The sequence below is a fragment of the Cervus elaphus genome, chromosome 1 (genome assembly GCF_910594005.1).
Source record: "Cervus elaphus chromosome 1, mCerEla1.1, whole genome shotgun sequence".
NCBI lineage: Eukaryota > Metazoa > Chordata > Mammalia > Artiodactyla > Cervidae > Cervus > Cervus elaphus.
Genome location: NC_057815.1, coordinates 72026199 through 72046076, shown reverse-complemented (window position 1 = coordinate 72046076; position 19878 = coordinate 72026199). Strand labels below are relative to the sequence as shown.

The window sequence follows — 19878 nt, the reverse complement described above, 5'->3', positions numbered from 1 at the left end:
AAAGCATGTCTATTAAATGAACAAAAGTTAAAATGTCGATTTTAGGAGAATGCTAAGTCATAGTCATCCTAAGTTATAGTCACCCTAAGCTATACATTTGACAAGTTGACATCCAAATAGAAGATAACCCGGCCATAGAAAGATGATGACCTTTGTAGCTATGAAGGGGGAAGAGGCCAAAATGTAGCTTTAAAAATATTTGTAAGTGTTTTTTCCTCATGGAATAAACATGGAGTACAACTTAGTTTCCTTCTCATGAGAAAATGACAGAAACATAGCCAGTTATGACCTTCAACTTCAATCAAATGACCAGAGCTCTGCTGATGAAGTATGAGCTTGTATCCTTGACCCTGACATATACTTTGGAGGTGTTAACACATTGTTCCTGTGTTTCTGTGAACATTTTTTTAAAGAATTGCTTTTGATCTCGTGAATCTCTAACTCAGTGTTTAACCATGTAATATTGACCATTTGGGGTTAACACGGAAACACCTCCCTTGAAAGCTATTGAGTTAGCTGGGAGTACACCCACCTCCATAACTGATTTTTTTGTTATATTTGAAAAGCAGTGAGAATTTAGGCTCAGGATTCAGTCACTTGAAGAATCTATTAAGAGTTACCAAGTTAATTATTCCTGCTTTACAAGAAACTTACTTGAAAATGATTTTCCTAAAGCAAAGTACATCTAAACTTGGTAAGTTCTTAATAACCTGTGCTGAGTGAATAACTGAATCCTGAACTAAAACAGAACTCATTCTGATTCTTAATCAGAGGTAGTTTAAGCCTTTTGTGCAAGAGGGGACTCTGACTTGAAATAATAGAGGATAGCAAGCCTCCTAGAGACATTTCTGTGAGGAAGCATGGTTGATTGTGAAACATGAAGCTGAAAGTGAGAGGACATGGCGTTTGACCCCAAGCAGCCTGAGACTGTCTTAGCAGGGTTCATCAAAGTCATTACGTGGTGGGCTCAGAATGCATGGTACTGTTTCGACCACCTAGACCCAACTGGAACCAGGAACCTTGCACAAAGACCTTCCTTAATCAAAGCAGAAAGGTGTTCTTCACTTTCTTCTGAGTTCCAAAGAGGCTTCTAGTTTCCAGGCATCTAGATAGCCGTGCCAAATTAGGGCACCACCAGTGAACTTCCTCCTGTGGTTATTTCCTACCTCTTGGAATGTTTCACTTCAGGAAGGTGAGGAAAGCAACCTTGGGGTTTTCATGATGAGTTTAACATTGTGGTGCGCTTTGGCCATCCATTTCATAGGAGATCTGCTTTCCAGATGATGTACAGATGTACATATGGAGATGAGGGGTTTTTTCCTTTTTTGCCTTTTTAAAGAGGTTTTTTTTTTTTTTTTTTTTTTTTTCCCATTCTGTTTCTAAATTTGGAGTGTAAGGTCCTCCAGGGAGCATTTTTAAAAGTATCTGAAGTTTGCATCTGATTTTGGAGGAAAGTTTGAGGCCTACCTCACGGCCCCAACAGCTACACTGATGGGAAAGATAAGGGCCATCCTTTTGAATTTTCATTTGACATTAATCATGCATCTGTATTCAGGTCTGAAAGTTTGCCCCATATATGTTTCCCTAATTTCCCTGTAAAGGCTTCTGGAATTTGCAGTATATTCTGTTGCAGACGACCACATATGGAGTCATTTAACCACATGTTTTCCTCTTCAAAGTCTTTCTTTGGCATTCTACTCTTATGTTCTGTTTAATTTAGGTCCCATCTTTTAGAAGTTTTCTTTCTTCTCCACCATCTGAGTATCTCAGAGACTTTGGGGAATGGGTCTCGTTCTCCTCCTGTGTTTGGCCATGGTCACCACTGAGCCTGGTGTTATGCTTTACTTACAAAGGTTCTTTGTAGGGTTGCCCTTTGTTGGTGACCCTTGGCGTGATGCTGTGGCAGGCGGGATGAGAACTCTAACCCTCTGTCTGTCACAGAGCTGAGGCAGCAGAGTCCTTGAACGGGCTCACTCAGGAAGGTCAAATTTGCCCAATTTGTTGGTTAAAAAAAAATGACCAGTTATCAGCCCCTTCATAGGACCAACTTAATAGCCAGTGGGAAAAGTAGGACCAGAACTCAGATGGGTCGCCCCCGCCACCCAGAGTTTTTCTTTAAATATATATATATTCAATATAGACCATTTTAAAGATCTTTCTTGAATTTGTTACAATATTGCTTGTATTTTTATGTTTTAGTTTTCGGCCACGAGGCACATGGGATCTTAGCTCCCCAACCAGATGTTGAACCCCTGGCATTGGAAGGTGAAGTCTTAGCCACTGGACCACCAGGGAAGCCCCCTCCCCCTGACCCAGACTTTTTATTTTAGTTACCACCAGGCGCCAGAACCGCTCTGAATCTCTGGAGTGTCTGTTGCATCAGAGCAGTGTGGGGGATTCTTTGGTGCCAAAAGTGAAGCCTCTAGGTTAGACATTGTTTTTCATTGGTTATTTTTTAAAGTTTTTGTTAGTTTATTGACATGATTCAAAAATCAAAATAGTATTAAAATGTCTGCATTGAGAAGTCTTGTCCCACCCGTGCTGTGCTCAATTGTAACCCCATCTGACACATACTTGCTGTGGGTGGGTATTTGTTTCCATCTCCCGCGAATCCATTACAATGTGTTGATATAGAAACACAGGTAAATATGGGTATTATTTATATTCGCCCATTTTAAAGCAAAAGATAGTATGTATATATATACATGTGCTGATCTGTATCTCGCTTTTATCACTTATATTTCAGAGAGCTTTCCATTTCAGTATATAGAAGCTAACTTGTTCCTTTCAATTGTGTGAATTTATTGTAAATATGTACTATAGTTTATCTATTTTCCTTTAGCTAGAAATGGGGCTTCTTTTAGTTGCTCTTCTGTGCTTTATTGCAATTAATAACCTTGTGTATTTGTCATTTTGTACATATGTTACTGTTACTGTACATTTATTCTCAGTAGACTTGCTGGATCCATGGGGAAATTCATTTAAAATTTCGATAAATACTGCCTTATTGTACTGCAGAAAGGTCTTGAACTGTTAGTATAGCCATCATCAGTAAATGAGAATGCCTGTTTCAGCACCAACCTCACCAACAGAGTGCATATTAGTCTGAAAGATGAGAAACAGGAGGTGACCTTGTAAGTGAGGTCTCAGTCTCTTCCCTGGCCCCTGGTTTGCAGTGGGAATAGTGCCCAGTTCCAAGAACTGGTGCCGGCATCAGTTCCAATGGAAATAATGCCTCACCATGGCCGTGGGTTTGTGCCAGCTCTAGTGACACACATGGAATGGACCCACGTTGCCACTTGCAGAATTTCCTGCAGTGGAAAGTTACACCTGCATTCATTATTCACCTAAGAGCAATACTGGGTCGGAAGAGCCCAACAGTGTTTACTGGGGCAGAAAAGGCAATTGTCGCACTGCAGCGCGCTGCGTACCAGGCTTTCAACACTTGTTTCCCAGCTGCTAACCTTATTTCTAGGGACTGAGTTCAAGAGAGAGATCCCAAATCACAGAGGAAGTCTCCCTAAGCTTGAAACTTTCATTCCTACGGGGACGCTCTTTTGAAAAATTATTTTGCACTTCCTCTAAGAATGGCAGCCCACTCCAGTATCATTGCCTGAAGAATCCTATGGACAGAGGAGCCTTGGGCTACAGTTCATGCAGTTGCAAAGAGTCGGACACACTACTAGTACTAAGTCCTTTATAAGAAATTAAAACTATAGGATACAATGTTACAGTATTGCTAGACTTCTCCAGTTGTGGGGAGTTTCCTGCATGATGTGAATAGGCCATCCTGTAAATGCAGATTCATGCCCTAGACAACATCTCCAACTGTTGAAGAGCATATATTCCATGTCATCTTCGCAGGACTCTCTGCCATTTTCACTAGTAAGATTGATTCTCCATTACTTTTCTCTGTGAGTTCCTGAGTTTAGGGGAAAAAACTCCCTTTCATCCACTGCATAGAGAAGTGTGCCAAGTGAGGCTGGCAGGATGGTCATTCAGTCCAAGTGAAACTTCTTTCTCATAATTTTTGATGGGGCCACTTTAAAGTGGAAAGCCACTCCTCTTCCCCTGTGAGGACCAGTTGCACTTGGGGAGTTGACTGATGACTGTATCTGGCCTACACAAGAAACACGAAATGATTCCTGGGCATAAGGGTGGACTGCCTGAAGCTAGCTGACACACCTCTGACAAATGTGGATACACATTTTCTTTTGTTAATTCCTGTCAAGGCTTCACAACAGGCATTTCCAGTTTTGTTCTCAGGCTCCTTACAGCTGCTTCTCTAGAAGCCTGCTCTCTTCTGCAGGCTGACTGTTGCCAGAAGCAAGGTGTTGTTTTATCCCATCATCATCTGACCCGCCACACACATTCAGGACATCATCCCAGGTATATGTTCTGCATCAACTCTGTGGAGCCACGGGGTCCGTTTTGCTTAGTCATTCACATGCAGGGCCTCAGGGTACCAGTTGGGTGGCAGAGAAGATGCGTGAGACCTGCATTCCATTATCCTTGTTCCTTTGGCTTTTTGACACGATGGTTCCTATTTGCAGAGTCTGAGAGTCCGCTGTCCTGTCTACACTGGACCATCTGGTCTCCTGTCTTTGTGACCCTAACTTGTCTGAACTGCTCCCTGAGGATAAATTTGATACTCTCTAGCCTTATTTTCACTCCCATCTCAGACCCTCAGCTCTACTCTTTTTTTGTTTAAATTTTTGGCTTCACTGGATCTTTATTGTGGTGCTCAGGCTCTCTGGTTGCGGAGCATGGGCTTAGTTCCCCGTGGCATATGGCATCTTAGTTCCTGGACCAGGGATCAAACCCGTGTCCCCTGCATTTAAAGACAGGTTCTAAACCACTGGACCACCAGGGAAGTCTGCCCACAGCCCTATTCTTGAGTAACAGGAAAAATGCATGGATCAGAAGCGGGGTAGCCTAGTTTGCCAGGTCTCCACACTTGGAAGGGATTAGGTTGAGATACTAAAAAGAAAGATTTTTATGTCACAAGTATTTTTTAAAGGCACTTGGGTGCTTCTTGATTGAAGTCATTCTTACTCACGTGGAGTTGACAGGCTTGTACTTGGTAATTGTGGCTCCTATCTGAAAAGCGTGTGGTTCTTTTCCAATGCCCAAAGAGATCGCAGGGGAAAATGTCCGGCCAGGTCCAACAGATTCTTGCAGAGTTTTGACACTCTGCCCTGTTAAATATGCATGTATGGTTGGTACCTTGAGGGATAATTCAATATTAGGAAGAGGGTAGTGAAGAGGAAACCTTAGGATTATATTCAACCTCTGTGGAATTAGCTTGTAAACAAACTACTTATCAGGAATGATCACATGGGGCTTTGCTTAAATAAATAAGAAACTGGTGCAGTGGACCTCCCTCAAAATATAAGACACCACATCCACATCTGACCCCATATGAATAAAAGCATGCAAGCCAGCCAGGTTCACATTCCATTTCCACCACATGCCGGGCATATGGTGTTAGGCAATATGATTTATAAATCTCTCCAAGTCTCAGTGTTCTCAGCTGTAAACTTACTATTCATAATTAGATTATTTACCTCCAGAACCAATAAATGTTAGCTATTATTTTAAATCACTTTCTAATTCCAAGAGAAGTTTGACATTACTTATTTAATGTAATGTCCCAGAGCATCTTCCCCAAATCCCCACTATATACACCACTATCAATACTGTATGTCTTTACGGTACTCTGTGGAAACAGAGCCTTCTTTCCCTTGCCTAGATTAAATATATTAGTGTTAGAGTTTGCATGTCTTATGCAGGAGTCAATGTTGAGTGAAAAGGGTTGGAGGCAAGCAGATGTTCTAGTCCTCATACTCATGAAACCACAGAATTGAACGTTTCCTATAGGTACAGTCTATGATGTAGCTATTTCCTGACCAGCCATATGGATCTTTTGTCATCTGAGATGTTAATATTTTCCTTGTATCTTATAGTAGCTCTGGAGCACAGCCAGTTTCTGGAAGTAGGGCCCGCCTGGTTCTTTATGTTTAGGGCCCAGAAACCGGCTTCCTGTGCTCTTCAGATGGACGGTGACATGGGAAGAGTTAGGGGTTGGGGTAAGGGCAGTGGGCGGGGGGATGCAATTATTCTTGCTCCTGCATTAAGCTACAAATAATGAGCACTTTCCTGTGCTTTACAGTAAGCAATTAAAAGAAATTATAGAGTTGGATGCAAAATAACCCGAAGGACAACTCGATGTGTGGAGCCACCCGTTTTCACCATGTGTGGAAAAGGTTAATCCTCGTGAATGCGCAGAACACTGTTGCTACAGAAAGGGTGGCGTGTCCACACCTGTTTTGGCCTCGATCCACACGCTTCTGTGTGCTATGACTGTGCATCCCAGAAGAAGGGCTGTGGTGTGTGTATTGGTGCTTCAGTGGAATCTAACAAACCGATTCCTGAAAATGGTCTCATAAAGGTGAGCTTTGCTTCTCTTGCTCACTTTATCTTTCCCCTAGGATTTCTTGGTAGTAGCTTCTAAAGGAATGTTATTCTTTTGATTCTAGAGGCAACTTATCCGTCCACATTCTTCCCTTACCTGTTTTCACCTCTCTTGCTTTGTTAAAAATTAAATTTTTGTGTATTTCCGAGGATGGGGTCTAATCTAGAGAGAGGTCTCTTCATCCATCCCATTCTCTTTCCACCCCTTCTCAATTAATGACATTGAGGCCTTCCAGTTTGGACCTAAGATGGGTCTAATTATGTGCAGGTATCTTTTCTGTATGGAAACTGCTCAGATAACTAATTAACCACAGGCATACACTGGCTGTGGAAATGTTCGGGAGCACCATCTGTGGAAACAGGGAGAAGGCCATGCCTGTACCGCAGCGCTGGGGTCCATTCAGAGCGTGTTCGTGTGGCCACGGTGTCGAGTGGGTGTTGGCTCACAGCTGTCAGAGTCCCCACAGCATCTCCTGGCAGGAACTCCGGAGTGTCGGTCCAACAGCACCCTGAGAGCAGCCTGTCGATGTGACATTGCCGCTTCTGAAGAAAGAGACTGAAATAGGACAGACGGGTCTTAACTTTCTTCTCTGCTTTTCTTTCTTTTTTCCAATTGTAATTGTTCTGGCATGTTCCCAGTCTCCACATTGTGGCAAACTCCTTAAAGGGAGATTTTCTTTATCCTCTGGTTTGAGTTACTGCATGTTCTCCCCTTAGGGACGGAGAATGCAGTGGTATTACCCTTGCATTTTTTTTAGATAGAGCCTGCTCCTTCCTGGATCCAGAAACCTGAGAGAAGATCCGAGTTCTGTGCTTTCACGACAGCCCCCCGTCAGGAGGTGTGCCTTGTCTGGGGAGGCAGTCCCTTGACCATGCTGACATCTCTGTCAACTCTGTGGGGCTCAAGGTGGATCTGCCTGGTAAACAGGGTTCTGTGGCATCACAGCCCCACCCAATCGCCACGATATCAGGGTTCTCCGTGTGAGTCATTTGCATTTGTACCGGTGAACTTGGTGACTTCTTGGGCTTTGGAAATTAGCCATCTTTTCAGTCCTTTGTAAAAAAAAAAAAAAAAAAAAAAGCCTGAACAGTGGACCAGTCTCCAGTTCTCTTTATGAAACTACCCCATTCAACTTCCTGATAATGTCACTGAACTCAGATTTTTTTCACTTTTTTTTAGAAATCTTTTCTTTTTTTTCTTTAAATCATTTTTGGTGCTTCAGTCTTGAAACAAATGATCCTAGATGTTGGAACTCGATTGAGGAATTGGGTTGCTGCCAGGTACCTTATTGAAATAAAGACCGACTTGGGCTGTGGAGGGGATTTTGATGCTTTATACTTTCGAGTTTGACTATTGGCTGCTGCTGCTGCTGCTTCTGTTTTGTTCGTGTGTTTTGGCCTCACCACTTGGCTTGCAGGATCTGAAGTTCCCCGACCAGGGATTGAACCCTGAGGCTGAGCCTCAGCAGTGAAAGTGAGGAATCCTAACCACTGGATTGCCAGGGAATTCCATGTTGTAGTTTTCTTTTGTGAGTTTTTGTTTTAATTTCATAGTACTTGGTGGGAGAGAGCTGGATCTGTTTGTTTTAGGACAGGCCTAGAAGTAAGAAATATCCATTGAGTGGGTGAGTCTGTTCTTTCTGCCTCTGTTCCATTATTTCAAGACAGAAAGAACTCAGAAGGATCAGAGACATCTGGCTGAAAGTATGTGCCTGGAAATCTACTAGCTGCTCTAACTAGTCATATCATTTCCAGTGTCATTCTGATTGAGTCAGTGGTGTTAGGGTTGCAATGATTAGGGAAGCCAATTTTGCTTGCCCATGCCTTGTAGCATTGAGATAAAAATTAGTGATTGAGTGGACGTCCAGATTTAGGTCAGTAGTACTCTATAAATTTTCATTCAGCCTATCACATTTATAGGTATCCGGCACTTAATGGTATAAACACAATAGTGGAAAAGCCAGTTGACATAAAGGGAACCCAGATTTTACTTAACATTACAAAAGCAAAACTACTTTCCCACCTAATAAATGTCCAAATAAAACAAGCTGAACCAAGGATACTTAAGTTGATGTTAACCCTGTCATTTCTGTGTCTTATCAATTAGTCCAGTGCTTCTCGACTTTTAGTAAGTATATGAATCACCTTGAAGTGTATGAGCCTTGTTGAAATGCAGATTCTGATTGAGTGGATGTGTGGATGGGATGGAGGAGGGGAAGCTGAGAGTCTGCTTTTCTTATTAGCTCCCAGGTTTTGCTAATGCTGTAAGCCCATGGATTCCACTTTGGGAAGCAAGACTTCATTTAATTTCAGCCCATGGAAACTAATCCCATACCTACATTTCCTAAAACTTATTTCTGGCTCCACAGGTTTTTCCTTCTGTTGTAACAGACTGGAATTGCATTAATACACTTAGCTTATAAATGTAGCACTAAAAAAATTATCTGAAGTTTGAGACTTTAGGTTGCATGAAATAAATTTTATAATTAAATTTTTTCTGTAAATTCAAAGCCTGTGTGATTAAATATAACTTAAATGTCTATGTTATAATGACATTTGTATCTCCTTATTTCCTATTTCCACAGTCATTTCCCTTTGTAGGATAATTTTCCCTATGATTTCACAGGATTTGTAGAGATCAACACTTATCGACACTTGGTCATTTTTTCAGGCCCTTCCTTACACAGTGGGTTACTAAAACTTCACAGCACCAGGGAGACAGTGCTTCATAATCAACATTCCTGTCTACCCTGTGTGGAAATTTGATAAAGAATTCCTTGCTTTTGGCCACTTAATAGTCAGAACATTATTAAATATGAACTTTATTTTAGTTCATTATGAAAAATTCCACCAGAAATTCTAAGGAAAACAAAATCCTATTAATAATTAAAGAGGAGTTTTTTAATTGAATGTTAATGGCCATTTGGTTCTTATAATCTAATAATTGGTAGTTTTTTTTAAAAAGCATTTTTTAAACAATCTCCTTACTTGATATGCACGTGACTTGCATGTGCCTGAGACTTCTTTATTAGAGGCTAGAGACGTGCCCTGTTGGGGCAGGATGAGGGGTCAGAGCCTGGGCAAGACTGCAGGCTCTGGGAGCTCTGCCTTTCAGGGATGCTCCCTTGGTCCTAGGAGAACGGTAGGTTTCCCAGGGCAGTAATGATGGAAGCACTTGGAGGCCTTCACATGGTGACCGCTGTGCCTGGGGCTAGACTGCCAGGTGGGACGTTCTCTGCCCAGACTTGGTTCATCTGCCAGGCATTTTCTGTCTCCTACTCCAAAATTCACTCCATCATTGTCACTCACTCTAAGTCTCACTGCTCTTACTTTAATTGGGCTCAGTCACTTCACTCCTGTCCAGCTCTTTGTGACCCTTTGGACTGCAGCCCACCAGGCTCCTCTGTTCATGGGATTTTCCAGGCAAGAATACTGGAGTGGGTTGCCATGACCTCCTCCAGAGTGTCTTCCTGACCCAGGGATAGAATCTGAGCCTCCTCCATCTTCTGCATTGCAGGTGGATTCTTCACCTGCTGAGCCACCAGGGACCGCTCCTCACTTTAACTGCACCTCCCTACTTGAATTGTGTCTCCCTAAAAACCACGCAAATATTGCCAGCACAAAGGGGACGGAGTCATTTAGCATATGTGAGGACGTAGTTTGTGCCAGGTACTGTACAAATTGTGTTAATAGAAAATGCCTAATCCTTAGCCTGATGGAGAATATGATCTAGTTTGACTCCTGGATATGGTAGGTCTCCAACCAGTAGAAAAAAATCATTTTTCAGAAATAGGGTGGGCAATAGAAAGAGTGACTAGAGGACCAGAGTTATATGGCTTTCTATCAAAGGAGTATGTACATCTATGTATTAAATTTATGCTTCAGGGAAATACACTTTCTTTCCATGGTACTCACATGTATGTGTCACTCTGGGTTTGAACTAAGAACCAACAGTTTCTCTGGCACTCCTGGTGAGGCTAAGTAATGTCTCCAGGTGTCACTCATCACCATGGGCATCCTCAGGGATCAGAGAGTAGTGTGAAGGACTGTGTTTTATAGGAAGTATAATCAGGTGCTCTTGGACATAAACTACGTTTTGGTTAAAAGACTACACTATTAAAGGAACTTTCTTCACAGCTTTGGAACATATACATTATCAGATATCATTTACTGAAATATTTATTCGTTTCAATTGATTGGTCATTCAAGTAAGTAGGTGAGCATCTGAGCTTTTCCTTCTCTATTTTATTTGTGGATTCCAACGACCCATTATTTTAGTTAAGAAATGTGAGGTGTTTCTGTCTTTAAGTCTTCTTGGCTAAGCAACATGTACCTAATGGGCAGATGATACAAAAATAATGCAGTGGGATGGAAGAATCTAGTCCCTTTAGGTGAAAGCCTGGTTTTCCCTTGGAATCTGAGATTCTGACCTTGTTCTATCAGGGGACCCACAGCGAGTGGATGAGTTGATTAAAAACTCTGGTTCTCTTTCCTCTTAGATGAAATGGGGATAATTATAGTTACCTGCACCTCTAGGGTCCTATGAGTCTTAATTACTTAATATTTGCAAAGCGTTTAGATATCTTTGAATTAAAAGTGCTGAGCAGTAGAACCCAAGTTCAGTGTAATCATAATTGGAAAGAGAGTTTATATTCTCACCTTCCCTCCATCTCCCTCTGCTCTGTTCTTTTGGCCAAGACAGACATGGCTTGTGGCTTCCACCTAGCTCTACATACTTGTCTCTAACCCCTTTGCTTTTGGCAACTTAAGCCTAAAAATACATACATAGAATAAGTTGAAAGATATGTCCAGGCTCTTAACCCCTACTCCACAGGTACTCCTTAATATTTATTTTCAAAGCTCAATAGCCACTAAAAATAAGATCAATCAATTAACTTGTCTCTTCCAGTGTATCATTTCTTTCAGGTTCTCCTACACATGGTGATAAACTGAATCTCAAAGCATTCCTCCCACTCAGAAACTCTGGTTGATTCTTCCATGCTTGTTTGGTAGGTTCCAAACTCTTTAGCATCACCCTAAGAGTCTTTCAAAACCTGTCAGTCATTCACTCTTATTCCTCACTATTCTAGAACTCTTCTCTCCAGAAATGTTGTTGTTCAGTTGCTAAGTTGTGTCCAACTCTTTGCAGCCCCATGAACTGCAGCACACCAGGCTTCCCTGTCCTTCACTATTTCCCTGAGTTTGTTCAAACTCATATCCACTGAGTCAGTGATGCCAACCAACCGTCTCATCCTCTGTTGCCTGCCCCCTTCTCCTCTGGCCCTCAATTTTTCCCAGCATCAGGGTCTTTTCAAATGAGTCACCTCTTTGCATCAGGTGGCCAAAGTATTGGAGCTTCAGCACCAGTCCTTCCAATGAATATTCAGGGTTGATTTCCTTTAGGATTGACTGTTTGATCTCCTTGCAGTCAAAGGTACTTACAAGAGTTTTCTCCAGCACCAGTTTGAAAACATTAATTCTTTGGCACTCAGACTTCTTTATGGTCCAATTCTCACATCCATACATGACTACTGGAAAAACCATAGCTTTGACCATATAGACCTTTGTCAGCAAAGTGATGTCTCTGCTTTTCGATACACTGTCTAGGTTTGTCACAGCTTTTCTTCCAAGGAGCAAGCATCTTTTAATTTTGTGGCTGCAGTCACCACCCGCAGCGATTTTGGAGCCCAAGAAAACTGTTTCCACTGTGTTCCCATCTTTGTGCCATGAAGTGATGGAACCAGATGCTGTGATCTTAGTTTTTTGAATGCTGGATTTTAAGCCAGGTTTTTCACTCCTCTTGCACCTTCATCAAGAAGCTGTTTCATTCCTCTTCACTTTCTGCCATGAGAGTGGTATCATCTCCATATCTGAGGTTGTTGATATTTCTCCCTGCAATCTTGATTCCAGCTTGTGAGTCATCCAGCCCAGCATTTCATATGATGTACTCTGCATATAAGTTAAATAAGCAGGGTGACAATATACAGCCTTGACTACTCCTTTCCTGATTTTGAACCAGACTGTTGTTCTATGTGTACTTGTAACTGTTGCTTCTTGTCCTGCATGCAGGTTTCTCAGGAGGCAGGTAAGAAATGTACTCCATGCCTCTAACCCAGCTGCTGTCCATCCAGTGGGGTCTTTTCTGGATACATTTAAATCCTTTCTGTCCTTTGATATCTTGTTCACAAAGTATTCTTCATTTTCTAGCTAGAAGTAACCTTTTTGTCTTTATAGAATTGTGCCTGTAATTTCCTGGGTCATTTCTACGTTTATATCTTAGTTACTTTACATATACGTCCTACTTCGATCCTAGACTATAAAGCTTGAAAACAGATCCATGTCTGATGAATGAACAACAACAGTAAGCCTAATCTATGCATGGAATGAAACTGGATACAAATGAAAGATTATTGATATTGACTTGCAGGATTTTGTTAAAGTGGCTCTTAATTGATTTGCATCATGTATGTTAGAAATTAAATATTAATCGATAATTTTGCCAACATTACCATTATTCTTGTTGCTTATAGAACTAACATGAGCAAGTATATCTTTAAACTGTGTTTTCTTTGGCTACATGCTCATGGACAAAACTCAGAGGGGTTGGGGAACAAATAAAACTTTGTAGTGTTCTCCCTGTATGCCCGGATTATCCATATTGTTGTTTGGTTCCCCTTCTTAGCTCTGGCATGAAAACTTGGCTCCAGCATGCGTAAATTTTTGCAAAGCTTTCTTCTAGAGGAGGACTGAATTGTCTGAAATTCCATCTGCTGAACTAATCAAGCCTTAAAATTGAAGGGCTTGAAGGTCAAAATATCATCTTAATGATTCTGCCTTTAGAAAGTTGGACTCCAAGATATATACAACCAGAGAAAACTGTGTCCACACTTTATAAGCTGCTTCTTTGACCACTTTTCAGAGCACTGCCTCTCCTCCCTGCAGTTAAATATTTTAAATTAAAAAAAAAATATTTAGAACATATATCCTGATGGTAAAAATGTAGACAATGAGACAAGTAGCCTTTTATTAATAGCTTTATGATGTCTGATAGGTCCTTAACCTCTCTGAACAGTAACTGTCTCCTCTGCATAATGTGGATAATAACACCTGTTCTGTCTCCTTGTAACAGTCAAATGCTGGTTGTGGATGTTCTGTAGTCTTTTAGACAAATATAAGTTATTGCTGCAGCATGCTGTCATGGATATTCATCTGGTTGAATGTTTAAAACTTGTGAGTCAGGCTTAAAAGCAAACCTCATTTCTATTTTGTTAATTTTCTTTTTAGCCCTGTGCACTATGTTTAATTTTTCAAGAATGGGGCTAAAAACAACTTGCCTAGCACTTTGTAGATGTGATTGAGTTGATTGTTGTAAGGCCTGGAACAGAATTAGCAGCAGTGAATTTTGTTGTGTATAAATAGATATATAGACTAACTACTTAGTAATTTTGCGTAGCCTCTTTTATCTCTTGCATAATAAAGCCTCATCTGAAGAAATTGTCAGAGAAGAAAACTGTCATGGAAGCACTTACTTAACCTTTTATGATTTCCTAATACAGTATATAGAATTACTCATTAAAGAGGTAAATAGAAGAAAGGACAGTAAAAGCTTAAAGTTCTGATTTTTGTATAATTATTATTACTGCCCCCTTTTCAAGTCTTCTCTTAGAAACAGCTACACAGAAAGTAGCTGGAGCAGTTAGTGTGTTGTAGTATTATTTGTATTTTAAAATTATTACTCAAAATTTTATCCTATTAGAGAAACTCCATGGCTGATAATTACCATCTATCAAATACTTTAGAGCTTATAATTTGGGATTAGCACAGCGTGTACTTGACCTAATAATTTCAGTGAGTTCACTGATACGTGCCATGTGGAAAGACTTCCTAGGAAAATGATGTCAGAACTATGTTTTCTCATGATTTAATAAAACCGTCAGTAAGTTTTGACTGAGTACTACTATATTATTCAGTGTTAAGCATTATGGGGGAATCACTTATGATTCAGAGAGCTTATCATCCAACTGAAGAGTGGCCATAATTAACAAACACTGTTAACAATTAACAAATGAGTACGGAATGAAGTACTAAATGAGACGTCTTGTGGAATCTTAGAGGCAAAGAAGGTCAGTGTGTGCTGGAGGAATTAGAGAAGGTGGCACGTGTGATCTGATGCTTGAAGTGGGTCATGAAGAATAAGCAAGATTTAGTCAGATAGAGAAAAAAGAATTAGCCAGAAGAAGAAAGGAACAAGTCACTTCCAGGTAATGATGTATGTGGGCCTCCCAAGGACACTGGCTTGATCAGAGCAGAGGTGATGGAGCTCTGAGTAACATGAGAAAGTCAGCTAAGTGGGATGACGCCAGGCTTTGGAAGGTGTTGAATACCAAGTAAAAAAAGGCTGGATTTGATCTGGTGGAATAAATAGTCACTGCAAGTCTTCACATAAGAGCCTAAGATGAGAGGTTAGTCAGACAGTGGTCATCAGAGTTAAGTGGAGCAGAAAGGATGTCCTGTACATTGAAGGGGATGAGAGGATTATAGTCAAAATAAGATGGTAAGGGCTGTGCTGAGATAGTGGCAGTGGGACAGAGAAAATAGGATGGACAGGAGACATATTTTAGAAAATGAGCAGGATTTCTTCATTGACTGGATTTAAAGGCTCTGAAAGAAATACATTATCAGGATTGATTCCAAGATTTCTAACCTGCAGCCTGGGTGGTCCAAACTATCAAGAAACCATTGTCAGAAACAGAAGAGTTAGAAAGGATCATTGTTCCTACAGGAAGTATTGGCCTTATAAGCCAGCAGGCAGTTAGCTTTATAGAAATGGGGCGGGGGGGGGGGAGGGGGGCGCGGGGCGGGATGGGAAGGGGCTGACTGTGGGGGTTGGGCTTTATCACCAGGTAGGTTAATTACTGAATGTCTGCAGATGTTCTGCTCTAAGGAAGGCCCATGTTTGGGCTGAGGGTGAAAGCCAAATTATATTTACTCAGATGCCATTTGTTCCTCTGGAGTATTTGCTTGTGGAACTGATGAGAAAGTGATATATGAAGTGCTAACTACTTTTATAAGCAAAAAAGTTTTAATAAAAAGACAAATGAGACAAGTGAAAAGCAGTAACTTTACAGTGTCAGCTTCTTTAAGCTAAGTATGGAAAAAAGGATCATTTAAAGGCTCAGTATGATAGTGATAATAAAATAATTTTCCAACTGTATAGTTTAAGATATCTCAGTACCTTGGGCCATTTTAAGCAGCGAGTGTGGGCACTTAGTAAACACTTACTAAACCTACCCATTTTGTTAATTCTAAGATGCACATTTTCTTATTCATTTTTTTAAACCTCTCTGAATTGGGTCATGTCTTACAGTTAATGTCATTTGTCATGGGCTGTGCAGCAGTTGCAACATAGTTGTCATTGCCTTAACCAAGTTGTTTTGCTTAATTTTCTTTTTTTACATATGCACAAAAGTTATCTATGATAAAATATGTCCAAATAAGTCTAAAAGAGCTCTTTTTCGTTCTAAGTGGTACTGAGAGCAATAGTTTATCTGGCTGCATTTTTTGGTATCCTAGTGGTACCTAGAATGATGTGTTTTATAAGGATGGTATCTTAGATTTCATGAAATATGGCATTAAAAGATAGCTCAGGGACTTTTCTGGTGGTCCAGTGGTTAAGACTCTACACTCTCATTTCAGGCACCCAGGTTCGATCCCTGGCCAGAAAACTAGATCCCATAAGCTGCAGCTAGGACCTGGCACAGCCAAAATAAATTAAAAAAAAAAAAAAGGTAGCTCATCACAGCAAATCCCAGCCAGTATGGTATAGAGGGCAGGAGTAAAATATTCTAAATTTGTCTTTTTTCAGTGACCTGCATTTGAGGTGCCCCTTGGATTGCTTTAATTTGGACAGGGAACTCTAGGAGAAAGGGTTTTCATTCAGCGTGTAAATACCGCCTGCCAGGAATAGAAATCTCCTTGGAGGATCCAGTTCTTTGATGGTGCAGAATCCAGAACCTTTCCAAAAGTTCAGATATTAGCAGGATGGATATCTGTGTTTTTTTTTTTTCAAACCATTGTGCCTGTGCTAATCTGAGACTGTGCACTCCAAGTAGCTCCAAGCATGCTTGCTATCTGCACAAAGCAAGAGTGAATCTGCAAGGAAATTGGTTGGTGTCTGGGGACAATAATTAAGTCTCATAGTAGTAGAAACTGTGATTTCAATAAAAGTGGAGGACAGACACCTTGGTTCCTTATGCCCAGAGTTTCAGCTCTTTCTGCAGTATGACCTACTGACTGGAGGTAGGTTACCTTCCCTGGCAAATGACACTTCATGGGCAGACAGGCAGTCCCCTTTCCTACTGACTGACACAGTATAACAGCTATGGCACATGAGTGTCTTTCTGTAAGTCCTTGCTCCAGAACTGAGGAGTAGGAGTAAGTTAAGAGTGTCCAGGTGGGGGGGGAGGATGCTTCTCGTTACTACTCAGGGACGTGATGCCTCAGGTAAGTGATTCTGATGTCCTCCACCATCTGACGGTAACCTTGTGTCCGTAGGTATGTTCTCACTTGTTCGCTCATTCTAATTGGCTTCCCAGAGCATGCTTGTAGAGAGAGAATCAAATTTAGAGTATAGCTACCCTCTGGCAAACAGGAAAAGATTAATTTTATGGTGTGCTCTTAAGGGACTTCCCAGAAAACTTCAAAAGCCCAGAAAGAATCACCAGCTGCCTGTACCAAAATGTATACAATGCCACTCGGCCTTTTAAAGGCACGATCAGCTCAGGGCTTGCGTGTATCCACACGTGCGCACAGGCCACATTCCAGTAAAAAGAGAGGCTGCGCTCTCCTAGATGGGTCTGCACATGAGCCAGAAAAGCAGAGGGGCAAGGGGCCAGGGGAGTTAGTGGAGATAACACATGGATGCGCATATGGCAGGCATTGGAATCCGCCTTCCAAGCTTTTCGATGCTTCCTTCTTCAGCTCTCTCTTAAGCAGACATGTTGCTTTCATGATATCAGCCCCAGGCATAGACACGTCATTACAATCAACATGTCGAAAATGATTTCTGTTTGGGAATAAGCAAAACTTACATTCATTACGGCCACCCAAAGTGTAGTAAGGAAAACCAGTGGAAAGACACTGGAACTTGACTTGGGAGCCCTGAGTCCTAACAGAAACTTTCTTCATGATGGGAGGCAAGTCCTCCGTGGCCTTTGGTTCTTTATCAGTAAAACTGGATGGCTTGATGAAATGATCTTTCTCTGTTTTGTGTTTTTTTTTTTTTTTTTTTGGCCATGCCACACAGCTTTGGGGATCTCGGTTTCCCGACCAGGGACTAAACCCAGGCCACAGCAGTGAAACTGCCAAATCCTAACTACTAGACCACCAAGGAGGTCCCTCCTTTCTTCCAATGTATCATCTCCACGGGAGGAAAGAGAGTCAATGGGAAGACTCCTTGTAGCTCCCCGACTCGATTTCTCATTCAGGCCTGGATGGTCCATAGCTCGAAAGACCCACTCAGACCCCAGAGGCCACTACTAGTCCCATCACACATTCCTGCCTGAGAGCCATGTTGCCGAGTTGAGGGAAAAAAATTACGATTACCCCTGCAGTTGTTGCTTGGTAACATTTTTGATGTTGTGTTTCTTGTGACAGCCTGAGCAGAGATCATTAAAAATTAAACTTACAAAGCTGCTCAAGCGGGAGGAAGGAAGCACTCTCAAAGCCATAGTTTTTTGTTCACTTGCACGGGAGCCATCTAACCTAGGGTTTCCAAGCTCAACCTTGGGGACAGGGCTGCATAGGTCTGGTTTATATTAAAGCCCACTGCACACACCGCTGACATTAACCCATGCCCGGTGCAGCTGCAAGTTTATCACCAACACAGCAGAAACCTTGACCCTGCAGAATGGCCTGGACTTACAATCAGATGGCTGCCTTGCCTCCCAGCAAAAGAAAGCCCTAAATCGTCTTGTGTCCTGTTTCTGCTCTCTCCCTACAGTTCCACCAGGTGAGAAGAGTGATGACCATCCTTTTCCTTACTATGGTTATTTCATACTTCGGTTGCATGAAGGCTGCCCCCATGAAAGAAGCCAACCTCCGAGCACAAGGCAGCTTGGCCTACCCAGGTGTGCGGACCCATGGGACTCTGGAGAGCATGAATGGGCCCAAGGTGGGTTCAAGAGGCCTGACGTCCTCCTCGTCCTTGGCTGACACTTTTGAACACGTGATTGAAGAGCTGTTGGACGAGGACCAGAAAGTTCGGCCCAGCGAGGAAAACAATAAAGACGCGGACATGTACACCTCCCGGGTGATGCTCAGCAGTCAAGTGCCTTTGGAGCCCCCTCTCCTCTTCCTGCTGGAGGAATACAAAAATTACCTGGATGCCGCGAACATGTCCATGAGGGTCCGGCGCCACTCGGACCCCGCCCGCCGTGGGGAGCTGAGCGTGTGTGACAGCATCAGCGAGTGGGTGACCGCAGCGGATAAAAAGACTGCCGTGGACATGTCAGGCGGGACGGTCACGGTCCTTGAAAAGGTCCCCGTCTCGAAAGGCCAGCTGAAGCAGTACTTCTACGAGACCAAGTGCAATCCCATGGGTTACACCAAGGAGGGCTGCAGGGGCATAGACAAGAGGCACTGGAATTCCCAGTGCCGAACTACGCAGTCGTACGTGCGGGCCCTCACCATGGATAGCAAAAAGCGCATTGGCTGGCGGTTCATACGGATAGACACTTCTTGTGTGTGTACACTGACCATTAAGAGGGGAAGATAGTGGCTTTATGTTGTATAGATTATATGGAGACAAAAATGATCTATTTGTATATATACATAACAGGGTAAATTATTCAGTTAAGAAAAAAAAATAATTTTATGAACTGCATGTATAAATGAAGTTTATACAGTACAGTGGTTCTACAATCTATTTATTGGACATTTCCATGACCAGAAGGGAAACAGTCATTTTTTGCGCACAACTTTAAAAAGTCTGCTTTACATTCCTCAATGTTGTGGTTTGTTGCCGTTGCCAAGAATTGAAAAACGTAAAAAAAAAAAAAAAAAAAAAAGTTTAAAAAATACTACTAATAAATTGCATGCTGCTTTAATTGTGAATTGATAACAAACTGTCCTCTTTCAGAAAACAGACAAAAAAAAAGAAAGAAAAAAAAAGTCTAACAAAAATTTGAACCAAAACATTCCGTTTACATTTTAGACAGTAAGTATCTTCGTTCTTGTTAGTACTCTATCTGTTTTACTGCTTTTAACTTCTGATAGCGTTGGAATTAAAACAATGTCAAGGTGCTGTTGTCATGGCTTTACTGGCTTAGGGGATCGGGGATGGGAGGGGTATATTTTTGTTTGTTTTGTGTTTTTTTTGTTTGTTTTGTTTTGTTTTTTAGTTCC

At 41.7% G+C, this 19878-nt stretch overlaps 1 protein-coding gene across 1 annotated transcript; it reads left to right on the top strand.

The window, feature by feature from the left end:
- Window positions 1–6228: 6228 nt before the first annotated feature.
- On the top strand, window positions 6229–19564 carry BDNF (brain derived neurotrophic factor). Its single transcript, XM_043908360.1, is given in 3 exon segments — window positions 6229–6293; window positions 6295–6451; window positions 18476–19564. Coding segments are annotated over 3 exon segments (996 nt in total). The 3' UTR covers window positions 19250–19564.
- Window positions 19565–19878: the final 314 nt, after the last annotated feature.